A 24,684-nucleotide genomic window follows, 5' to 3' on the forward strand; every position below is an offset into this window, starting at 1 on the left:
AGGTCCTTGACAGAATTTAGACAAATCCTCCACCTGTCTACCTGCTTGTGGAAGTTTATTCCAGGCCTTTCCTGCAGCAGCATTTACTTGATCATAAATAGCCACATCAAAAATCCAATTGTCCTATTTCCCTGTAGATTCCTTCTCCAGCAAGCATGTCATAAGTTATAGGAATTCCCTGAGCTTGATTAAGTTCAGCTGCAGCTTGACAATGTTCTGCAAATTCTGACTTCCATAATAAATGATCTCCTCCTGATAAGCACGCTCTTGTTAACTGTTTCCAGTCCCCTGGGCAGAGGGCCTCAGTAGACAAGGACTCCAACGGGGCCTGCATGAAAAGCGCTGTAGGACCATATTGAGAGCATGCAGCTTTCAATTCTTTTATTTGTTTAAAAGGCTTAGGAGCATGGACTCTTGCCTTATTACCCTGTCCATCAGTTGCTCCAGAACTGAAAAACCATTAAACTCAGTTATATCTCCTCCATTCTGCCTAGCTTCTTGTAAAGAAGCTCGCAAAGGGGATACAGTTGCCCATACAGTGGAAAAATGAAAAGATCCCCTTGTCTTTTGGGCCACTGCAACTGTAGCATTCCCAGGAGGAGGGCCCAAATCTGCAACCAATGATGGAGTTGGAGGGGGGGATTGAGCCTCATTTTCCCTAGCAGTTAATTCTCCAATTCTTTTGTTTATTTCCTCCAAGCCCCATTCCAGTCTTTTAATTTCTTTTTGCCAAGGCTTACACTTTTTAACATGCATAGCCTGAATTGGAGGGTGTCTCTCAGAATAATACTGATCTGGTTCTTACTCCAACTCTGGAACCTCATTAGGATGTAAGTTTTCTTCAAAGTCTCCTTCTGACAAGAAATTGCTGTCATCAGGAGGGAAATATAACTCCTCTGGAGGAGCTGATGGTATAATATCATTTTCTCTTGAAGCCTCCCATCTTTCTAACCTCCTTCTCTCTGAGCCTGAAAGTTTAACTTTCTCAGTTTTCTGCTGCTTATACAGACTATCTTTAATTAAGTTCCATACAAAAAACACTAGGCCAATGCCTTGTCCCATTTTTATTCTCGGATTTACTCACCGTGTCCTTTCTACTTAATGATGCGAGCTCACCAACAACTGTGGTGTCCTTCACTGATTCCCTGTATCTCAAGCCCCACGTTGGGCACCAATCTGCCAGAGCCCACCAGCAGAGTCAATTGGTTCTTGAATTGGGAGTGAGGATTAAAATTAATAATAACACACAACACACATGGGACTTTTCTGAGAGGCTCAAGAGATTAGACTCGACCAGCCAGCAGCAGCCTGACTTTATTGCAGAGAGCTTTTAAGCCAGAGTAAAAACAGCTCAGAACAATTTACATTTACAAGGAGGTGAAGCAAGAGGTGTGAGCTTGACAAGCTATCCCACCTGCTGTCACAAACAAAAAGAGATGGACTTGCAAATTCTTCCCTGACTTTGGTGAAGGCCTGGTAAAAGCAGTCTTTCCACTGAGATTTAAATATCAAAGCAGCTGCCAGAGCAACTGCTCCTGACATTGGAGCAAGTGCTTTAACTGCTGAGCCATCTCTCCAACATCAGAGGCTGGTATTATTATTAATATTATTATTATTATTATTATTTAAGTAAAAAGCAAATATTGTCATTGAGATGGTAGCCTTGCCTAACCTACTCTGGGGAAGAAGAATGTGAGAGCTGAAATTGACATTACTTATATAAATACCAAGATATTACACTGGTTTGCCAGGCCTGTTAAACATTCAGATCAAAGATTATGAGTTGGCATTGGTATCTATTGTCAGTCTTATTTGGAATCCACATAAAATTAGTAATTTGGTAATCTGAGCATATAGAAATGTTCCTCTAATATCAATAATATAATGATTATAATCAAACTTGGTTAGCATACTAAACTCATAGATAAATAAAATTTATTATTTTATATATTGGTTAAAAAATTAATTGAAGGGTTGGAGAAATGGCTCAGCAGTTCTTCCAGAGGATCTGGGTTCCATTCCAGCACCCATATGGTAGCTCACAGCCTTTTAAAACTCTAGATTCAGGGGTTCCAGTGACCTCTTCTGACCTCTGAGGGCACCAGACATGCATACAGTGCTTAGACATACATCCAAGAAAACCTCATAAACCTAAATTATAAAAATAAATGAAAAATTAATTGAAAAGAAGAAACAAGCAACTGGCAGGACGTGGCTTATGTGTGATGCACTGAGGAAGACAGACTTCTGAGTGATGTCTCTGTAGGAATAGTTAACATCATTATATGTGTAAAAGCATCATTTATTTCCAAAGCTGGATCCTTTTACAAAGTAATTGGTCTGGACTCTTGAAATAAAGGCTGGTGCTACTTAGATTAAGGAAGATAAATGAGACATGACTGCTAAGTGCAGTAAATAGTTTTTACTTGGTCAAAACAAAAAAGATCTGATTTGGGATTTGGGAGGTAGTTTTAATATGTACTGAGTATTGGAAAATAGTGTTGATGTTAAACTTGTAGTAATCATTACAGCTGCATGAGAAAACATCTTTATTTGTAAAAACCACTAAAGTACTGAGAAGTAAATTGCCTTGATGATTACAACTTGTCAAAGGTCCAGCGAAAACAACAATAAGACAACACATGTAGTGGGGAGGGTTCCATGCCACTGATCTTGTTTAACGTCGTATGAGTGTCGATTATATTCATTTACCAACTTTTTTTTGAAGGTTTTAATATTCTAAAAAGGAAAAGTATGAGAAAAATACTTGAATTTCTCTTTTTAATAGGTATTGTTTATTAGGATTAGAACTTGATTATGAAAACATGGGACCAGAGATTTGGCTTAGTAGTAGAAAGCTTGCCCAGCATTCATGAGATTGTTGGTTTCACCCCCAGCACTAGAAAGGAAGGTAGGCATGAGCCCTTTCATTCTGTGGTGGTTTGAATGAGAATAGCCCCATAGGCTCACATGTTTGAATGTTTGATCCTCAGTTAATGCAGCTAGGAGAACTAGGAGGCGTGACTTTGTTGGAGGAGGTGTGTCAAAGAGGGGGGCTGAGAGGTTTTAAAAGCCCATGCCAGGCCAAGTGTCTCTCTCTTTGCCTGCTGCCTGTGGACCAGGACAGAAAGCTCTCAGCACCAGGCCAGTTAGCCTGTCTGCCTGCTACTCCTGCCATGATGTTCATGGATTAACCCTCTGAAACTCGAAGCAAGCCTCAATTCCTTGCCTTCCTGTATAAATTGTCTCAGTCCTGGTGTCTCTTTCCAGCAATAGAACAGTAACTTAGCTATATCCCCAGTACTATAAGGAAGTACTGGAAGGAAGGAGGGAGCATGGGAGGAGGCAGGCTGCTGGCCAGCCATACACATAAGTCCATTTCAAATACCAGCATAGGGAATTTAAAGCTAAGTCTTCTTTTATCATTTATTCTTTCTTAACATAATTTCTTGTGATTGTCTCAATTAAAAATAGCCTTGGAAGCATTTCATGTATGGAATAATTTTCTTAAGTATTTTGGGCTCTGAAATTCATACTTTATGTAATATTGTGGGACTTTTTGAACAAGCCAAGTTTGTGTTGATTATTGTTTATTTCTTTTTTATCATCAGAAGTGTTTAATTAGCATTTGATAAAATTTCTGGTCTGATGCAAATATTGATACCTTATTCTTTTTTTTTTTTAATGAGCAGAAGTACTTTTTATTTTTTGTAACTAATACTAAGGTTTTTTATTGTAAAAAAAAAACCTTCAAATATAAACAACTTGGCCCCTTTTAAGAATATTAATGAACATTTCAGACCTTTTTGTCTTTCCTCTATGTAGTTCAACTTCTCTTTTTGGAAACTTAGGTTTTAAAGAGAATGTCTTGATGTGTGAAACCTAACTTAAATTTTGGCTGTCAGTAGTTGTACTTTTAAGTGAAAAGTATTTTAGTTTACCATGTTACCTGTCAGTCTTTCAAAATTTTACTTTGAACTCTTCATAGTAAGCTTCTCTCAAAATTGATCTGAGAAAAATCAAACTTAAGATAGTTGAGACTTAGTTTGGGTACTATAAAGTTTTCTGCATAGTTAAAGCTATCCACTGTCTCTATAAAATTGTCCTTTAAATGTCACATGTTGGTAGGCTAGGTGATTTCATTTCATAAGAGAGAGTTCCTAGGAAAGAACTCCTGTTGATGGGCCCAGTTTGCCATTTGGTGTCACATAAAGAACAAGTTTAAGTCTCTTCTGCCACACTTCTAAATATTTGAAAACTTCCTCAGAGCTTCCCTTTTCAATGTTCTTAGTTTTGTCTGGAGGCCAGAGAGATGGATGGCCCTGAGGTTAAGAGTACTGGGTGTTCTCAGAAGATCTGAGTCCAATTCCCAGCACCTACAAATTGAGTTTTATTTTGAAATTTTAACTTTTTTAGCCAATTTATGTATTGGTTTTTTACCAATTTATTGCTGCTGCCTATAGAGCATTTTAGAGCCAGGCCTTAAAGTAGTGCTTGGAGCTTCATGCTCTGGCGATATTGGAAGTGTTATATATATAATCTTGGAATTTGAGTTTCTTTGCTCAAGCTGTGAGAATGACACATTTCTCCCCGCAGAATTATTTTTCAGGCATATGGCTTTAACGAAAACCTGGGTTCTATTTGGTCTGATTTCTGTGGAAAGGTGTGACGTGCACTTGAGTTTGTCTTTGGTTTCTTACATTTCTTTTACTTAAACATTTATTTTTGATTACATCAATTTTGTATGTACATTCACATACATATTATGGTACCTATGTGGAGGTCAGAGGGATAACTTGAGGGAGTTGCTTCTCTCCACTACGTTGTACCCAAGGATTGAACTCAGATCAGCAGGATTGGTGGCAAGTGCCTCTCTTTACCCACTGAGCCATCTTGCCTTGATCTTTCATTTAATGTCATCTGTAATCCCATAGTTTTTGTTCTTTGTTCACATTATCAGATCCTGGCAGTCATGTGCTTTGAGCTCCATGTAGCTCCTCAAGTTTTCTCAGAATGCCTTTTCTAGGATCTACAAACCTATCTGTGCCTTATGTGATCCTGATTGTTTTCAGATATCTCAGTGTACGTTTGTCTGTACTGCTTTGGGGACTGGGGCAGAGGTTAGCTGTCACAGTGACCATACTATCACTTCTATGTCATTTGATACTGGGCCTAATCTTGCCCCTCTACCCTTTTCCCCCAATGACCAACCAGAATCATACTGTACTTCCCTAAGATACAGTAGCCTAAGATATGGATTTGTTTTTCTTTATACCCCTCTAGTACTTAGATTTTGAAATGAGTTTTTGTTTATCTAAAGTTCCTAGTGACATGTAAAAGGGTCGTTTCTGAGCTAAATGATTATATCTGTTTGCTACTCAGGGATAATGTTCCGGGGAACAGTAGCAACCTGTGCTTTGGCACATTCCCCAGGTGACTCCTAAACCTGCGTTATCTCATTCTGCCTAAAGGAAGGAAGTCAGGCCCGTAGACTTTTTATTTGCTAGGGAATTTATGGATAACTCAGTCTTTTGTTAACTATTTATTTAATATAATCTGTCGTATGAGTGACCATTGTTAAATATTGAAACCTGATTTTGATTTCCATTTTACTTAAAAGAAAGCCATCATTTACCTAAATGTATTGATATACTTTAAAAAATATGCCACTCTTTTGTGACATTCAGTGTCTTGAAATGGATAGTGAAAAAAGTATATTTTAGGGACTAGAAAGGTGGTCCAGCTGTTAAGAGTACTGCCTTCTCTTCTAGAGGACCCGATTCCATTCCCAGCACAGATGCACGCATGCACGCACCACATGGACGCGCACACACACACACACACACACACACACACACACACATTCATGCACATTCAGAAACTTACCAGTACATGCATAGAAGCTTAAAACCATCTGTAACTACAGTTCCAGAGAATCTGAGCCCTCTTCTAATCTCCATAAGTACTGCATGTACATGGTTCACAGACATGTGTGCATACAAAACACATACACAAACACACAATGGTGTTTTATAACAAAGTTGAGGATTACTTTCTTACTGGGAGTTAATATTTTCTTTTCTGATAGTAGTATAAGCACTTTATTTTAAAGTAATTTCTTCCCTGGCATTGTTTTTAGACCTTTATGTTTGTTTCTTTGATTTTTGTCATGAGGTCTCCCTGGTTTGTCCAGGCTGGCCAATGCTGGAATGCCCTGGGACTGTAAGAACACAGCAGCCTAATTTTGTTTATCCTACATAGCTTTTTCAACAGATGAAAACATTTGTGGAAAAAGTATGCAGAAATTAAAGAGATTTTTTTGCTGTACAAATACATAGTCAAATAGTAGTGATTCTTCATGGAGTTTACTTTTCCAGTTTTTAAAACAAGGTCTGACATTTGCCAGTGCTATCCTTTCTGTAGTCTCTTCCTCGTTTTTTTTTTTTTTTCTTTCCATAAAAAGTTTATTAGCTTCATCTGGGTGTGGTGGCGCACGCACTTAGGGAGTGTGTAAGCACAGCACTTGGGGAGGCAGAGGCAGGAAGATCTCTGTGAGTTCAAGGCCAGCCTGGTCTACAAAGCGAATCTAGGACAGCCAGGGCTACAAAGAGAAGAAACCCTCTCACAAAAAAAAAAAAAAAAAAAAAAAGGAAAAAAGCTTATTAGCTTCAAAAGAATTAGTTTTCATTGTGGTGTGTGTTTTGTAATTATCTTTGCTGCTGCTCCCTCTTCCTTGTGCTCTCCTATACCAGTCACCCACTTTCCACCCTAATGTCACATAACGCTTGTTGCCCTTTCCCTTCCTCAACATTGCTTGGTCCCCTCTCACAGCTCCCTATCTAGTTTCATAGGCTATACCATTTCTACAACCTTTTATTTACATGCATATAAACACTGCAAGTTAAGTTCGTCTCTTAAAATCTTTCTGCCCCCTCTTCTGGAAGTTCTCTGAGCCTTACTATAGGGTTTGCATTGTAGATGTATCAGTTGGATTGCAGTCTTTTCCCTTCCAGAAACTTTGTTTTTGAGGCAGGATGTCGCTCTGCAGCCTTGGCTGGCTTCAGACTTGCGCTGTAGATCAGTCAGACCTCAAACTCACAGAGATCTGTCTGCCCCTACCTCTCAAGTGCTAGGATTAAAGGCACGCACCATGCTCAGCTAGTCTCTTCCTTCTTGGTTTTCCAAGTTAGGCACTATCAGTTCAGTCTTATTTTTCTTCTCGTGGTTCAGCTCTGCACACTGTCGTTTGATACCATGAATTTATATTCTGGTTTCTTAAGGTTAGCATTCTAAAACTTTGAAATGTTGGTACTGAAGTTTGTAGAGCGCAGGCTAAAACATTTACATGGTGTTGTCTTTGCATGTGTTTCTAGGGCTGTCCTTTAACTCCATTGCCTCCAGTTAGCATTGCTATTCGACTCACATACGTGCTTCAGGACTGGCAGCAGTACTTTTGGCCTCAGCAGCCTCCAGGTGAGAACATTTGAAACTGTGTTTAACCTGTTAAATATAGATTGAAGAGAAAATGTATTAAGAAATTAAACTTAATATCTAACGGTGTTCTATACTAGAAATACCTGTACTCATTTTAAATGTAATTGCTGATTTTGTTTTCTATGTATTTTTTTTTTCCTGAAGAGAAGCTCTCATGTCTTTTACAGACAGTGTTACTTTATACAGACAATCTGTCTGTGAAGGCTGATGTGATTTATAAAGTGTCCCCTGTGAAAGAACATTGTGTGCACGCATTACCATATAGCAAATGATTAAAATATCCAGTTTAGAATGTTAGAGAAACCAACTCATATGCTGAAAACAGCAATGTAGGAACCTTAGAGCAGCAGTTCTCAACCTGTGGGTTGTGACCCCTTTAAGGCTGAATGGCCCTTTCTCAGGCCTTACCTAAGACCATTGAAAAACACAGATATTTATAATACAATTCTTAACAGTAGCAAAATTACTGTTATGAAGTAGCAATGAAAATAATGTTATGAGAGCTGGGCATGGTGGTGCACGCCTGTAATCCCAGCTCTCAGAGAGGCAGAGGCAGGCGGATCTCTGTGAGTTTGAAGCCAGCCTGGTCTACAGAGAAAGGTCAAGGACAGCCAAGGCTACACTGAGAGACCCTGTCTTGAAAAAAAAAAATTTTATGGTTAAGGGTCACCACAACATGAGAAACTGTATTAAAGAGTTGTAGTTTAGGAAAGCAGTGGCATTAGAGTACTGGGAAAAGAAAAATAGGTTTGTACATACTCTTGTGGAAGAAAACTGTAGAATATTTAATATGGACTTAGTAAAATGTCATCAGAATTAGTTTCCTGCTTAGTCATTGATAGGGAATTAATTCAAGAGAGTCTATGCCAAGGATTTCAATATGAACAAGGCATCATGTAAGTTCTAGAAAAGCTCAGCTGGAGGACATAGAACCTAATTGAGGTTTTTGTTTGTTGTGTTTTGTTCCTGTGTACTCTGTTGGATATAATTCATTGTTCATAGAACTTGTTTTAAAAACCATTTATTTAATGTTGTGTATATATCTATGGGTATGCATTTGCCATGGTGTGTGACATCAGAGAAATCAGGTCAGCTTGTGGGAGTTGGTTCTTTTCTAACATGGGTTCTGGGAATGGAACTCAGGTTGTTAGGCTTCCTGCCTAGCACCTTTACTTGTTAAACTGTCTTGCCAGCCCCACAGCTTTCTTTTGTAATCCATTTTGTTTCTGAAATAATACCTGTACTTCCTTTAAATCTTTGTTTGGGTTTGGTTTTGTAGTCCTGACTGGGCTGGAGTTCACTGTCAACCAGGCTGGCCTTGTCTCTGCCTCCAGTGTGCTGAGTGTACAGGCATGTGTCACTATGCTTGACCTTTTTTAAAAAAATTCTGTGATCATATATGCATTGTACAAAGTGGTATTTCATAAAGAAATGTTCATTTAAGTTATCAAATATATGTATGTATGCTGTAAATGGGAGAAAATCAATATTTGTCTCATTCCCTCACCATCTACATTTGCTTTCTCCTCCCTTTACACCTTTTCATCCCACACACAGTCCTGCATATGTATGTATATACACACACACACACACACACACACACACACATATACACATATGCATTTATGTCTGTATACACACACACACATACAGGTATATGTATGTATACACATGTACACTCCTAAATATAGAGATTTTTTTGTCTGAAATTCAATCTGATTTTGTTTAACATGATGACCCATTTTCCTGAAAATTATTTAATTTTTTTATGGTGCACTCAAACTCCACTGTGCATATATGGATGACATTTTCTTTATTCATCTGTTACTAGGCATCAAAGCTGGTTCCATATCCGAGTTGTTGTGAATAGTGCAGGTATTTCTGTGGTTTGCTGGCTTAGATTTGTAGTGTAGTTGGATTATGTGGTAGTTTATTTTGACTGATTTATTTACAGTTATTTGTGTGTGCATGCATGTACACCACATGAGTGGTGTGCATAGAGGTGGAGGTCAGAGGTTGACATTAGGTGTCTGCCTCTGTCATTATTCGTCTTGTTTATTTATTTGTCCATTTATTTATTATTGGGGTGGTACATGTTATTCATTACTCAGTAACAACCATCAGGGTTGTATAGAACAAAAGGGCCTGCTAGTAAATACGTCCTTCTGTGGGAAGGTCAACCTTCCCAGAGTTCCTTGTCCCTCCTAACTTTAGGTATTTGGTATGGGCTGTGAATGGGCATGAGAAGGCTGAGGCAGAGCGGATTGGTGGAATGACACGAAGACAGAAGGCATTGATGGTTTTTATATTGGGCATGTAGGGTGTGTGGGAGGGTCCCACTAGGCCCCAGGTAAGGCCAGAGGCTGTCTGGTCTCCTGGCCTGGCCTCAGCCCTTTTCTTTTGTGTTCTTGGCTTTGGTCTTGCGGGTGCAGGGCTTGTTCCTGCAGATGTCTGCTAGTACTGGCCGTTGTATCAAGCCTTCTTCAGGGTACCTTGGTGGACTTGGTACCTGTGCTTCTGGTACATGACCCACAGCTCTCAAACTTGGATTGCAATCAGCTCCAAATTCCTTCTTCCAGTTGTAGGTGCCTGCATGGGATCTTCTGGCTCCAGACTGTGCAGGTGCCCCCTGGGAAACCCACTCTGCAGCCCTCACTGTTGAGGGTGAATATCATGTACTCACTCTCCAGGCATCCCTTCTTCATCTTGTCTTCTTGAGGCATTTCTCAAACTGAACATGGAACTCATGATTTCAGTTAGACTGGCTGGTCAGCAAGCCTTCAGAATTTTCCTGTCTTTACCTCCAGTTGGGGTTACAAGTGTTTGCCGTTGTACCCAGTTTTTACGACTATGTTGGAGATTCAAACTCATGTCCTTATGTGGGCCCAGCAAGCACTTTGCTTACTGAGCTATCATTCCAGCCGTGCTCCAGTTTTAAAGATAGGGTCTCCTGTAGGTCAGATCTATGAGTGTGTTTATATTTCACAAACATTTAGTAAGAAATGAAATATAGACTTATCTTATCCCCTCCCCCTTTTATTTGAGACAGGATCTTGCTGTGAATTTCTGGTTGCCAGGTATGGACTTTGTAGCCCATGCTGGCACTGAACTTATGGCAATCTGCCTCCAGCCTCAGCCTCCCAAATGCTGAGATTTAGATATGAGCCACTACATCCATGTATCAATAACCTTCTAGTTTAAAAACATTTTTTAGTGTACTACCACCTCCAAGAAAACCAAAATAATAATTTTCATGCTTTATTTTGTTCCAGCTCTTTGGCTATAAGGTTTGGAATAACTGCTAGGTTAGACATAATACTGAAATTACTATTGTACATAGTCAGCTTTTGGCAGTTATGTATACCACTACTGTTCTTATACTATTGAGAAACTTAGAATGCCAATGTATACTAAAAGAGCTACATCTAAACAACAGCTGAGGGGAGTTCAGAGCTAAGCTTTTGGTTTCCAGACAGCAGCACCACTAGATGGCTTATAATCTGCTTCTACTGACAAGTTTTCATTCTTTTTTTTTTTTTTTCTTTCCCAAGGTAGAGCCTTGTTGTGAATCCCAGTGACATATACTTAGCATTTGTGAGGCCTTGGATTTAATCCTAATTACCCAGTTCTAGGGTGTTGTGGTCACTAATGAGTTTAAGAAGCCAAAGGCCAAACTCCTACAGTATAATTCTCATTGCAGTAAAGTGTTTGATGATGTTCTGTTGTCAGATTTAAGAGGGAAGGGCCAGCAAGAATTATGAACCAGACACTATGCTTGGCATTTTATATTTTAATACTGCTTAATTCTTTAAAGGATTTATTTGTTTATGTACTTTATGTATATGGGTACTTTGCATGTACATCTGCACAACAGAAGACAACATCAGATGGTTGTGAGCTGCCATTTGTCAGCACCTTGGGAAAAGCAGTGAGTGCTCTTGACCACTGAGTCATCTCTCCAGCCCTGCTTAATTTTCTTCATTTTTATAAGATAGGAACATTGTTATGTTTCTTTTAAGAAAAGTAAGACTTAGGAAGGCTTATGTTACATAGTTACCCCGTTGATCAAGTTTGCCTTCATTTCAAACTTCAGTTTCCTGGTTATTTTCATCCCATAGTGTTACTTATCAACTTGTAATTTAATTAAAATTTTCGTACTATCAATTTTTGATAATTATCTTTAAGCATTAATTTGTGAGCATGCTTATGAAGTTTGAAGCTCCTAAAAGTACATATTTTGTAGTGTAAAACTAATCACATGATCTTTATTTTTGTAAACATTGGAAAAATGGAATGAATTGGTTGAAGTATTGAGTAATTAGCCATATTTAATGACTATTTTTAGTAATTTATTTAGAGCATAGGTTTTCAAGTGATTATTTAAACAAATCTGGGTGGTGTTTATAAGTCAACAATAAACTTTAAAATTATGAATTTCTAGTATAATATTAATAATTAAATACCACCATATATATTATTTCAGAGAGATAAATTCTTTTTATGTCCTAGAAGTATTTATTAGTTTCTTATTGAATGGTAATTAATATTTACTATTGATTTATATTTTAGTAAAGCAGCGGTTACTCCTTAACTAGCTATCTACCCAAATAACCACTCAGAAGGACTCTAATATTAGAATATTAGAATATTCTAATATTTAATTAGAATAAAACACAATGCTGCACAATAATTACTCTATCCTAAACCTCCAAGCTAGTATAGCTTCCTCCCATTTAGATTTCCCACATTATACTTGGTTTTCAGTCATATCCTAGGTCTGGTTCATTTCTCCTGATGTTCCCCTGTCCTCTCCTCATGAAGCAGTCCTTTCTTCATAGTTTTTTTCCTTCCCTCATTGGACCAGGATGTCTCAACCCTAGTCTCTGTATTGCTCAGCATTGGCTAACTGGCTTTTATTGGCAATACAGAGAACAAATGGTGGCATGTCACACAAACTTGAGACAAGAGATGCTTAGAATAAACATCACAATACAGTAGCTGGATTGAAACCAGATAGTCGGGTGGAGAAATCAGCATTTGAATGAACAAGGGTAAACTGTACATAAAATCCACAAGTTGTACCAACAGTTTCTCAAGAAGGATAGAACTAGAGGTTCAGTGATACTTTCTCTGCTTTCCTACAATGGAGAGACTATTCATACTATAAAAGCGGTTCTTTCATGAATTTCAATATTTCATCCATGGTCAACAGAAAATTTTACTAATGGTGACAAATCTGATAATTTGTTAATCAGAAAATTTTGACAACAAAACTGATGAATGTAGGTTGGTGATTAAATATTTTAGTACCTAGATAATCTTTTCTTTTTAGATTTTATTAATCATATTCTTAGAAAATGAAGAGAAGTACAGTAATTTTACTTTCTGGAGTAGTTGCTGAGAAATATTTCATAAGAGTAAAATTTAGGATGGATGGCTATATTTGAAACAGTGGGTAATCAGAAATGTGGCTCTGTACTTACACTCTTATGCTTGGCTGCAAATGCTGGTTCATGCTTAACTTGCTGTCTGCATTGTCATAGGCACCTCAAAGCTATTACCTTCGGAAGGATTTAACTTGACTAGACCCCTCGCCCCCCCCCCCACCAGGCTAGGTCTTACTATACAATTACAGCTAGCTTGTAATTCACTGTGTAGAGCTTATTTCTCCTTTCTTTCTTTTTTTTTTTTTTTTTTTTTTTTTTTTTTTTTTTTTTTTGCCAAATAAAAGAATACATTTTCCCCTTGTTTAGATATAGATGCCCTTGTGGGAGGAGAAGTTGGAGGCCTGGAGTTCGGCAAGTTGCCTTTTGGTGCCTGTGAAGATCCTATCTGGTGAGAATTTCAGGCTGTCACTTGAATTACAGGATTATTTTGCTTTTAAAGTTTATATTGATGTTCATTTTATGACACTGTAGGCTGTTGAAGTAATGCTGGAAACAGCTATACTTGCTCTCTTTAGACTTCTCATGGGAGGCTCCCAAACTAATCCTCTCCCTAAGCTTGGCAGACTGTGGACCTGGGTGTAGCTTAGGAGAGTGCCGCACAGCATGCAGAAGCCCTGGGTTCAGTCCTGTGGCTTGTGGGCAGATCTAGTGCCTGTGGCTCATAGTCGCTTTTATAGTTTTAAAAGCATGTAGTTTTAAAAAGCACGCTTTTTTGTTTTCCTCCCGTCTTCGGACCAGGATGTCTCAACCCTAGTCTCTGTATTGCTCAGCATTGGCTAACTGGCCTTTACACAGACTGTGCTGGCTCCCAAAGCCACATGTATGCTCTTTGTCGAGCTCATCTCTATAACATGATCTTTTGTTTGCTTCAAAGCTGAGAAAATTCATCTACTGTGACGTTCACCACTTCAAAGTGTAGCTTGGTGGTTTTTAGTACAGATTTATGCAGATGTCGTCATTATGCAAATCTAAAACATGTAAAATACCTCAGAGATGTTCCTTTAAATTTTGTGTTATTTGTGTGTGATTGTTCATGTCTTTTAAACTCTGAATTCTGTGATAATGTTCATGACTGTTCTTTTAAATTTTGTGTTCTGGGGCTTACCTAATTTTCCTTAGGAAACATTTCTGTTGGACTAGTGGGTTTCATGGGAAACATGCTGTCTTGGCATTCATTTTGTTTTTAATTTTGTGATGAAACTTGGGCTGGTGGACTTCTTTCTTGGTTGTGTGTCTGATGTGAAGATCTGGTCTACTTTAGACTGGGCCAGTGCATAAGCTACGTGACTGGAGTGAGGTGGGTAGAGCACAAACTGTTTAATTGGACCAGGTAAAGGTGGCTCCTGAACCATGGTTTGGGAGCTAGGTCTGTGGGTATGAAGGGAAGGACAGGATGGGAGCGCGTAGGAGCTTCACCAAGCAGAAGTAGCTCTCAGATGAAGCAGGCTCTAGGGCCTTGGGTTTGGTGCTTGTTCTGGGTGTTGAGATGGCAGCAGGTGGGGGAAGAGGAGGAAAGAAAAAGCCAGTTAGCCTGCCATGACTGATTTGGGGTCAAGTAAGGAGGTAGGTTTGGGTGTGGAGATGGGGAGGGGTATTGGGACTCATCTGTTTTACAGCATGAAACAGTTATTTACAAAGGAAATCCTTCCTAATATGCCATTATGTGGATATGCTTTATGCTTAGTGTGGGTCACATTTTGTTTATCCATTCAGTTAAGGGACATTTTCCTTATGTTTTGTTTGCTGTATAATGTGACACTTCATATCCATAAGACAACTTCATGTGGCTATGCTTTCCTTTCTTAAATTAGTTGTTTTCAGTTTGTTATACACAAATGTTCTCTTTAGAGTTTTTATTAGCAATATATTGATTATACATAACAGGTTTCATAGATTTATTCATGAAGATTCTTTTTCCCTTCCTAGTTTGTACCTGTAAATTAGTTAGGTTTTCTAGTGCTGTGAAGAGACACCATGATCATGGCAATTCTTATAAGGGTTTACAGCTCAGAGGTTTAGTTCATTTTCGTCATGGTGGCATGCACAGTAGCATACAGCAGACATGGTGCTGGAAAGGTAGCTGAGAGATCTGGATCAGCAGGCAACAGGAAAAGAGACTGACACTGGGCCTTATTTGAGCACCTGAAATCTCAAAGCCCACCCCCAGTGATACATTTCTTCCAGCAAGGCCACAGTAATGTCACTCTTCAAGGGCCTATGGGAGCCATTTTCATTCAGTCCACCACAGTACCTCCTCTTCTTTCATTACTTTTTTTCTTGTCTTTTCTTTTGGTGACTCAGTGAGTTAGTTACAGGAGCATAGGTATGCGTGAAGGACCATTTACAAGAGTATGAGTAACTCACCAGAGGCTACGCCAGTGAAGAAAATGTCTTCCTCCCTTAGCAACCGTTACATACACCACTTTCCATGCAACTTTAGTTGTTTCCCCAGGACACATTTTAGAAATAGAAATACTGGGTCAGAGTACATACAGAAAGACTTAAACCTTTTAGATGAATTTTATGTCTAATTTTTTTTAATTTTAGTGAACTCCATTTAGCAGCAACATGGCCTGATCTGACAGAAGGGATCATTGTGGACAATGATGTTTATTCGTAAGTATGTTATGAACTTTATTCCAATAAATTAACCACCAAGGGCTTAGTACAGAATTCTTTTGAAAGATCATATTTTATTTTTTATTTATTACAATTTATTCACTTTGTATCCCAGCTGTAGCCCTCTCCCAAGTCTCCTCCCAAACCTACTCTCCCTCCCTCTTCTCCTCCCATGACCCTCCTCTAGTCCACTAATAGGTGAGATCCTCCTCCCCTACTATCTGACCCAAACCTATCAGGTCTCATCAGGAATGACTGCATTGTCTTCCTCTGTGGCCTGGTAAGGCTGTTCCCCACTCAAGGGGAGGTGATCAAAGAGCTAGCCACTGAATTCATGTCAGAGACAGCCCCTGTTCCCCTTACTTGGGACCCACTTGGAGACTGAGCTGCCATGGGCAACATTTGTGCATGGGTTCCGAGTTATCTCCATGCATGGTCCTTGGTTGGAGAATCAGTCTTAGAAAAGACCCCTGTGTCCAGATTATTTGGTTCTGTTGCTCTTCTTGTGGAGCTCCTGGGAGTCCCCTCCTGGTCTTTCTATCTTCCCCTTCTTTCCTAAGATTCCCTGCACTCTGCCCAAAGTTTGGCTATGAGTCTCAGCATCTACTTTGCTACCCTGCTGGGTAGAGTGAAAGATCATTATTTTTAGACCTGTTTGTGTGGACTTAGAAATGAGGTTTTTATTTTTTGTTGTTTTGTTTTGGAGACAGGGTTTCTCTGTGTAGCCTTGGCTATCCTGGAACTCACTCTGTATACCAGGCCTGCCTCTGCCTCCCAAATGCTTGGATTAAAGGCATGTACCACCAACTGCCCGCCATAGAGGTGAGTTTTTAAGAGCTGCTTTGGGAAGGTGATCCATAATTCATGGGCGTGAACTATGTAAATCTTACTGTTGCAGCATAGTGGTGCTTACCGTTTACTTTGCAATTTTTTATTTTAGAATCATTGTGGAACTATAGCTCAGTGCTATAGTACTTGCCAGTGTGTGGAAGACCCTAATTTATGAAATACTTTTAAGAAGTAGTGAGGGATCTGGAGAGAGGGCTCGATGATTAAGAGCCCTGGCTGCTCTTCCAGAGGACCCGGGTTCAGTTCTTAGCACCCACACGGCAGCTCAGAACTGTCTGTAAGCTAGGAACATAGTGAAAGAAAAAAGCATTTTACTTCCTTCTTATTGTAGGTGTACAACAGTGAGAAATAGATATTTTTCTTTTCACAGTCAAAGGAAACTCACTGTTTGTTGATGCTAAAAGAAACCACATGAATGTTCTCACACTATGTAGGTGTAAAGAAAATAAAATCGTTTTTAAAAGCCTGTTAATCCTTAGTGTAGATGTATTCGTGTGTGTGTGGGTGTTGATTTGGTTTGGTTTGGTTTTTTAGACAGGGTTCCTCTCTGTAGTCCTGGACTCACTTTGTAGACCAGGCTGACCTTGAACTCACAGTGATCACTTACCTCTGCCTCCCTGAGTGCCGGGATTACAGCTGTACAGCACTCTGCCCAGCTCAGTGCAGATGATTTTAAAGTTTAAATTTATATATCAGTTTGCTTTGTTCTTCTAGTATATTAGGTCTTTTGTGGTGTTTGCATGCTGTGGTGTAGGTGTAGGAATCAGAGAATAACTGTGGGTTCCCTGTTCCTACCGTACGGGACCCAGAGATTGCAAGCGCCTTACCTGCCATCTTGCTGGTCATGACTTTTTTGTAAAAAAAAAAAAAAATACTGTACATAGTACCTCATTGAGTAGATCCTCTGCAGTATATTTGAGGAAACAGGATGGTTTTGGCTTTGTCTATTGTTTTTAGTCCATGTTTTCATTAATTGTGACATTACAGGTTGCTTGATGCCAAGACCCATAGCCAAACTTTGGGCAGAGTGCAGGGAATTTTATGGAAGAAGGGGGAGATAGAAAGACCTGGAGGGGACAGGAGTTCCATAAGGAGAGCAACAGAGCCAAAAAGTCTGGGCTGAGGGTGTCCTGTGGAGACTGATGAATCAGCTAATGACCATGCATGGAGAGAGCCCAGACTCCCTGCTCAGATGTTGCCCATGGCAGCAGTCTCCATGTGGATTCCCTAGTAATGGGACCAGAGGCTGTCTTTAACATGGACGCAGTAGTTTGCAATTTGGTCAACCCCCCACCCCCCCTGAGAGGTACCCTAAGTAGGCCACAGAGAAAGAGTTTCCAGGCAGTCCTGAAGAGACCTGATAGGCTAGGGTCAGGTAGTGGGGGAGGAGGACCTCCCCTATCAGTGGACTAGGGGAGGGACATAGCAGGGGAAGGAGGAGGGAAAGTGGGACCTGGAGGAGATGAGGGAGGGGCTATAGCTGGGATACAAAGTAAATAAATCGTAATAAATAATAATAATAATAAAGAAAAATAAACAAACAGGTTGCTTAAGGTGGTTAATAAGCTTCATAACACAAGAAATGAGCAGTTATTAACCTATTCTTAACCTTCTAAGCTAATTTAGTTTCCTCCCAGCATACATCCCAGAGATCCTTGGACCTTATAGATTTCCTTATCAAACTTTCTCCCTTGGTCCCTCCTGGGCCTCTCCCATGGCTGTAGCCCCACACTGAATCTCCTACTCCCTCCTCTCACTCCTCTTCCCTTGGCTGGCAGGAAGTCTAGCCCTATTTTCTCCCCTGTTCAGTAATTGGCCGTAAGCTGCTTTATTGGCGTATCAGGGGACAATTGGGGAACAGTGCTTATACACTGAGACAGGAATTTCTCAGAACAAGGACTGTAACCAGAGATTGGGGGGTGGGGTACAGAAATCAGCATTCCAGTTACACAGTAACCTTATACTTAAATGCAGGGGATGAAAACAATAAAATACCTTTAAAAAGATAATTATGTATAATTGTTTCTTATTTTTATTATATTCAGAAATGTATTTGTCTCCTTTGGTTATTAGTATACATCTTAATATTTTTATATTTTTAAATTTTGTTTTGTTCTTGGTAGTCTTTGTGTATATATATTTATTTAGGTCTTAGAATTTCATGTTTAAGATTTTATATTTTTAACAACCTATTCAAAGGGCAATATATGGCTGAATAAAAGTTAACTTTAAATGAAGCAAATGTAGCTGGGTGTGGTGGTGTACACTGGTAATCCCAGCACAAGAAGAATAAATCAAGAGTTGGGAGATAGTTTGTCTCCAAAAGATAAGGGAGGGGATGAAAAATGAACTGTTTCCCCCTTATGGAATATTTCCCCCTATAGAATGTTAAGTGAAATGCATTTTCTACAATTATTTTATTTTGCTCTATTTAAAATTTTTAGACAGGATTTCAATAGGTAGCCCTGTCTGGCCTCGTACTGGTAAACCTCCTGCCACAGCCTCCCAGGTTCTGCAATTCCAGGTGTGTCCTCCTGACCCATCTTTCATTCCACTGCATTGTTGACATGCACTGGAATGGAGTCGTAATTACTGTCTTATTCTGTTCTAGTGACTTGGATCCTGTTCAAGCTCCCCATTGGTCTGTTAGAGTTCGAAAAGCTGAAAATCCCCAGTGTTTACTAGGTAAGGTACACTGTGTTCCTTTTCTGAAATGTTACATACCTAGTTTCCAAATTGGAATCCTGAATACATTCTTTGCACTTTACCTATTCAAAATATTGCTTCACATTTTTATGACCTCCTCAGTTGACATGTCATAGAAAGGTTCTTTACTAATCACAGTGAGTCTTCTATTAACAGCAATAGCGGGTTTCTTTATTTTAATTTTTATATTTAGTGCAGTTTATTAACTCTGTATCCCAGCTGTACCCCCTCCCTCATTCCCTCCCAATCCCACCTTCCCTCCCTCTTCTCCTCCCTGCCCCTCTCCAAGTCCACTGATAGGGAGGTCCTCCTCCCCCTCCATCTGACCTTAGCCTATCAGGCCTCATCAGGACTGGCTGCATTGTTTCCTCTGTGGAGGATCTCTTTTTTGCTTTCTTTTTCCTTCCTTCCTTCCTTCCTTCCTTCCTTCCTTCCTTCCTTCCTTCCTTCCTTCCCTCCCTCCCTCCCTCCCTCCTTCCCTCCTTCCCTCCCTCCCTCCTTCCCTCCCTCCCTCCTTCCCTCCTTCCCTCCCTCCCTCCTTCCCTCCCTCCCTCCTTCCCTCCTTCCCTCCTTCCTTCCCTTCGTTCATGAATCTGTACTTGAGTATTCTCTATTATACTCTCACATCTTATTTTGTTTTTCTTATGTTACTGTGTCACCTTTTCTCGCACAGTTGAGCCCTCTGTCTTAGTTAAGGTTTCTATTGTTGCAATGAAATATGATGACCAGAAAGCAAGGGGAAGAAGGGTTTATTTGGCTTATCCTTCCACATTGGTGTTCATCTTCAAAGGATGTCAAACAGGACAGGAACCTGGAGGCAGGAGCTGATGCAGAGGCTGCAGAGGGGTGCTGCTTACTGGCTTGCTCCCCATGATTTGCTCAGCCTGCTTTCTTATAGAACCCAGGACCACCAGCCCAGGGATGGCACCACCCACAGTGGGGTGGACCTTCCCCTGTTGATCACTAGTTGAGAAACTGCCTTTTAGCTGGATGTTATGGGGCATTTTCTTAACTGAGGCTCCTTCCTCCCTGATGACTCCAGCTTGTGTCAGGCTGACACAACACCAGCCAGTGCACGCTTTTTCTTTCGATGGCCCTCTGTGACGGGGATGTGATGGCACAAGAGCACTGACTCAGCGTGACTAGACTAGGGCTGCTTCACTTTTTCCTCGTGACCCTTTTTCACTGAGGCTTCTTTATATAATACTAGGGATCTGTAAAATAGGTATGCAGATCAAATGTACCGATAAGTTTATTCTACAATGATTCTTTGGTATGTGTATATATATGTCTGTATATGTGTTCATATATACGTGTGTATACATGTGTATATACTACATATGTATGGTTTTACTATTTATTAGAGGTAAAACAAATTTGTGTACTAATGAAATTAGATAGGTATACTTTAATTTCACATAAAGAATTAAATCTTAACATTTTCAGAGTTGACTTTATAGTTCTGTAATTGTCATTTTTGAAAATGCTTCTTTGCATAAACACGTACTATAAAGTGGCAGGATTATATGTAGGGGCATCTCAGAAATTGTTGGAAATTCAGTTTTAGTAGGATATGTAAGTCAGCAACTGAGCAGTTTTTAAGAGTAAACATTCTACTACTGTAGTCCAAGGATACACTTACTTTATCTTTACACAAAGGCAGAAATCTTTATGCACAGTAAAAAGGCTGCGCTGTGTAACGTGGAACGCCTGGTCTAGGTCAGAGGCAGCGTTGGTTGCGTTGCGTGGGGTCCCAGCACCTGCTGCAGAGTTCATGCTGGGTGTTCAGAGGCGGGGCTGCAGCATGCATGTGCACTGCCAGAAACACCGTATGCTTCTTACAGGTTTGATTTTGAGTTAATTTTTGATCGTTCCACATTTGGAAGCTTTTTACTGTTTCGTTTTTGTTTTGTTTGTATGTAGAAATCATTTAATTATGTGGCCACAGTTTAGGAAGCTGGACATTACACATTTTCTTCCAAGTTATATCATATCTGAAAACCTATTCGTGGAGAATGGCTGTATAAATACACTTTTGTTCATCTAGCAGATTATTTGAAGATTAAGTGAAATAGGACATAAATTTTAAAAATACCTTGAAAAATAGTAATTGCCATTCAGAATCCATGTCTGGAAATATTTCTTTTTTTTTTCTTTTTTATCTTTTTCTCCAAGATAGGATCTCTCTGTATTCCTGGCTAGCCTGGAATTCACTTTGTAGACCAGGCTCTGGCTGGCCTTGAACTCACAAAGATCTACCTGCCTCTGCTTTTTGGGTGCTAAGATTAAAGACATTTGCTTCTCTTCCTTTTTTTTTTTTTTTTTAAGGTTTAGCTCTGTAGGTCTTCTGAAACCCACAGCCTTTCTTTATTTCTCCTCTTACTTTTAGTACATATGAAAATATTTTCTCCATTTCTTCTATTCAGTCATGCCTACCTTTACTCTGTACCGCCTGACCTTATTTCAACTGATGGTTATTAAAATACTACTTACTAATGACACTGATGTTTCTTTAAAGTATTCTTTTGGTTTTGTTTTTAAATATAACATTTTGTCATTCTTTCCAAGTTTCATCATTTATTTATTTATTTTAGCTCTTAAATCATTCATTATGGGCTGTTCATCAAATGCCAGTTAGCACTTGGCACTCATGGTCCCTGATAGTGGAGAAAATATTCTGCCTTTGTTGAGTCTGTGCGGGGTTTTAGAGAGACAGCATTGTCCGTAGTGAGTGCTGAGCACATCCGCAAGCTAAGCTCTTGGAGCGAGCAGCCTCATCAGATAAGTTGGTGGTCGTGGGATGTTAAGGTAATAGAGCAAAGTAACAGTCTGTGTGCATGTCACACTTAGCCACTGCGCTGTTGTTTTGAAGCTGCAGCGTCTACAGCATAGAATAACTGGTGCGTTACGCTAGCCGACCTGCCTGGCTTCCTATACCTTCTTCTTCATCTGACCTGCTGGCTTCTGTAATTACTACAGAAGACCTGAGAAACGCTCTCATTTTAAATTACTTTCTCATGATTTCACCCTACCTCTTTGTATAGTTTTTAATGACAAAATTATTAGAATTTTCTACATTTCTGAAAAAATAATCAAGAAATATTGCTGAATTCTAAAACTTAAGTGTTCACTTTTTATTGTATTTCAATACTGAAAATTCTTGTTAAACTTTAATTTACTGGTGCAAACGTAACCTTTTTTTTTTTTTTTTGAGTCAGTGTCTTATATAGTTCAGGATGGTCTTCAACATACTATGTAGGGTGAGGATGACTTTGAACTCCCCATCTTTCCTCTTCTACCTCTCAAGTGCTGATATTACAGGGATGCATTGCCATACATGATTGTAGTTGAAAGGAGTTGAGAGGGAAGACAGCTAGCTCCACCCACCCCAGTGAAAAGCTTTGTGGAAGAGATAGTCATGATTCCATGTATAGCTTCCTGGAATCTCAGTATTTGGGAGGCTAAGGCAGGAAGTTAGCAAGTTCATGGGCAGCCTGCTATATATATATTTTTTTTAATTGAAAAAAATTTATTATGCTTACTTATTTGGGAGAGATGTGTCATTCATATACCATAGCTTGTGTGGAGATAGAGGACAACTTAAGGGAACTTAGGGTTCTTTCTATGTGGTTCTGAGAGATCGGCCCACTGAGCCATCTTGCCAACCCCAAACGACTGTGCAGCTCTTGAAAACATAGGAAATCATTTTTGTCTTTATAATGACACAAAGTATATTATTAGTATGCAACCAAAGATGTAATAACTTCACGTTACATGTTTCTTGATACTCTAGAAACATCTTTACAGCTTATTTTTAATATGTTTTTAATTGTTTCAGAATTATTATAGGATAACAGGGAATAATATTGTTACTTTTATGATTTAATGATAATGAACATTGGTAACATTGAAACCTGCAGAAAGAGCTTAATATTATGAAGTACATTCTGGTTTCCTTTTGTTCTAAAAGAGCTTTTTGTTTTAGAAATAGGAATATTGAGAGAGCACTTTTGAGACTGGGAGTAGGCTAGGGAGCTCAGGGGAAAGCATGCATCCCAGACAGAGGGGCCCTGAGGAGCCTCTTCTCTGTCTCCAGATTGAAAAAAGAACAAGTTTCCTTCTGAAATAAGGTCAATTTTTATCTTCCTCAGAAGAAAACTGAATTATTCCCCAGGCTGGCCTTAATTTCAGAGATCTGGCTCTCTCCTTTCTGAGTGCTGGGATTAAAGGCATATGCCACTGCCTCCCGGCTTTCCAACCCTATTGTTTAAGTGCTTGCTTGTTTTTGTTTTGAGACAGGGTTTCTCTGTAGTCTTGACCATCCTGGAAACCACTCAGTAGATCAGGCTGGCCGTGAGCTCCAAGTGCTGGGGTGTGCCCCACCACCGGGCTCCCAAGTCCTATCTCAGCTTATAGCCTTTGTTAAGAGATGTGTACTTTTGGTTGACTGATTTCTTGTATTTAAATGTCAAAAATGAGTAATTGTTTTTTAGGTGATTTTATTACTGAGTTTTTAAAAATTTGCCGTCGAAAGGAATCAACTGATGAAATTCTTGGACGATCTACATTTGAGGAAGAAGGAAGAGGTGACCTACTTTTCCTATTTTTACATTCTTTCCAAAGCCTTGCCCTTCCTCCTTGGCATATATTCTGGCAACTTTTTATCACTTTGAATTAAGTTGGAGAAGCAAGTGTAGTTGGTCTGTGCAGCTTGCTGCCTTTCTATGCTGTACCCAAAACTTAAGACAGAAAATTCATTTAATAATTCTTCCCAGGGGAAAAAAAATAGTAATAAGGTATTTTGAAAGTAGTTTTAGATATTCATATTTGAAGTCTCCAGAGAAAAAAAATAATTTGTGTGATGTCTCTGATAACCATGCTTTCATGTAACGCTGAACCTGAGCCAGAACTTTATAATTTTCTATTTCTGAGAGCATTTATTACTTGTGTAAAGAATTCAAACATGTAAATGTCACCAGTTTCCTGATCACTTCCTGCCCCTATATAATTTCCACTAATTTCTACATTATAGAAGTTGCTGATATAACTCATGCTCTGTCAAAGCTTACTGAACCAGCACCAGTTCCAATTCATAAATTATCAGTTTCTAATATGGTCCACACTGCAAAGAAGAAAATACGGAAACACAGAGGAGAAGAGTCACCACTGAACAACGATGTTCTCAATACCATTCTTTTGGTAAGCAGCTGCCTTGCTTTTATGTGTCTGCATAAGCACATGTGTGTTACAGACTCCATGCCTTCTTAGGGCAGGCAAGCACTGGATTGTTACAGACTCCATGCCTTCTTAGGGCAGGCAAGCACTGGATTGGGAGCCTAAGGGTACATGTTCCACATTCAGAGACTGTAATTAGTTAGTGGGAAGAAGAGCAGTAGAGTCCTAGATTGCAAGTAAAAAACAGGACATGGAGGCAGTGAGAAGGAAGCAGAATGTTTGTGCATACGTGTGTGCATTATGTGTGTGGCTGTGTGTGTGAGTGGCTGTGTGTGGTGGTTTTTTGGCAGTATATGGCTGTGTGCCCATGTGTGAGTATGTGTGCTAACTTGCA

General features: G+C 39.5%; 1 protein-coding gene across 3 annotated transcripts in view; it reads left to right on the forward strand.

The window, feature by feature from the left end:
- Nucleotides 1-24,684, forward strand: part of Rab3gap1 (RAB3 GTPase activating protein catalytic subunit 1) — a 76,656-nt gene that overhangs the window by 27,687 nt on the left and 24,285 nt on the right. For all 3 annotated transcript variants that reach the window (XR_002476551.2, XM_021641415.2, XM_021641416.2), the window contains exons 8-13: nucleotides 7,374-7,473; nucleotides 13,248-13,329; nucleotides 15,489-15,557; nucleotides 19,021-19,094; nucleotides 23,609-23,701; nucleotides 24,148-24,314. Coding sequence is in view for 2 of the 3 variants with exons in the window: in XM_021641415.2 (XP_021497090.1) it covers nucleotides 7,374-7,473; nucleotides 13,248-13,329; nucleotides 15,489-15,557; nucleotides 19,021-19,094; nucleotides 23,609-23,701; nucleotides 24,148-24,314 (585 nt within the window). In the remaining variant the exon portion in view is untranslated. The remainder of the gene's footprint in view (nucleotides 1-7,373; nucleotides 7,474-13,247; nucleotides 13,330-15,488; nucleotides 15,558-19,020; nucleotides 19,095-23,608; nucleotides 23,702-24,147; nucleotides 24,315-24,684) is intronic.

This window comes from Meriones unguiculatus, chromosome 18 (assembly GCF_030254825.1).
Source record: "Meriones unguiculatus strain TT.TT164.6M chromosome 18, Bangor_MerUng_6.1, whole genome shotgun sequence".
NCBI classification, from domain to species: Eukaryota; Metazoa; Chordata; class Mammalia; order Rodentia; family Muridae; genus Meriones; species Meriones unguiculatus.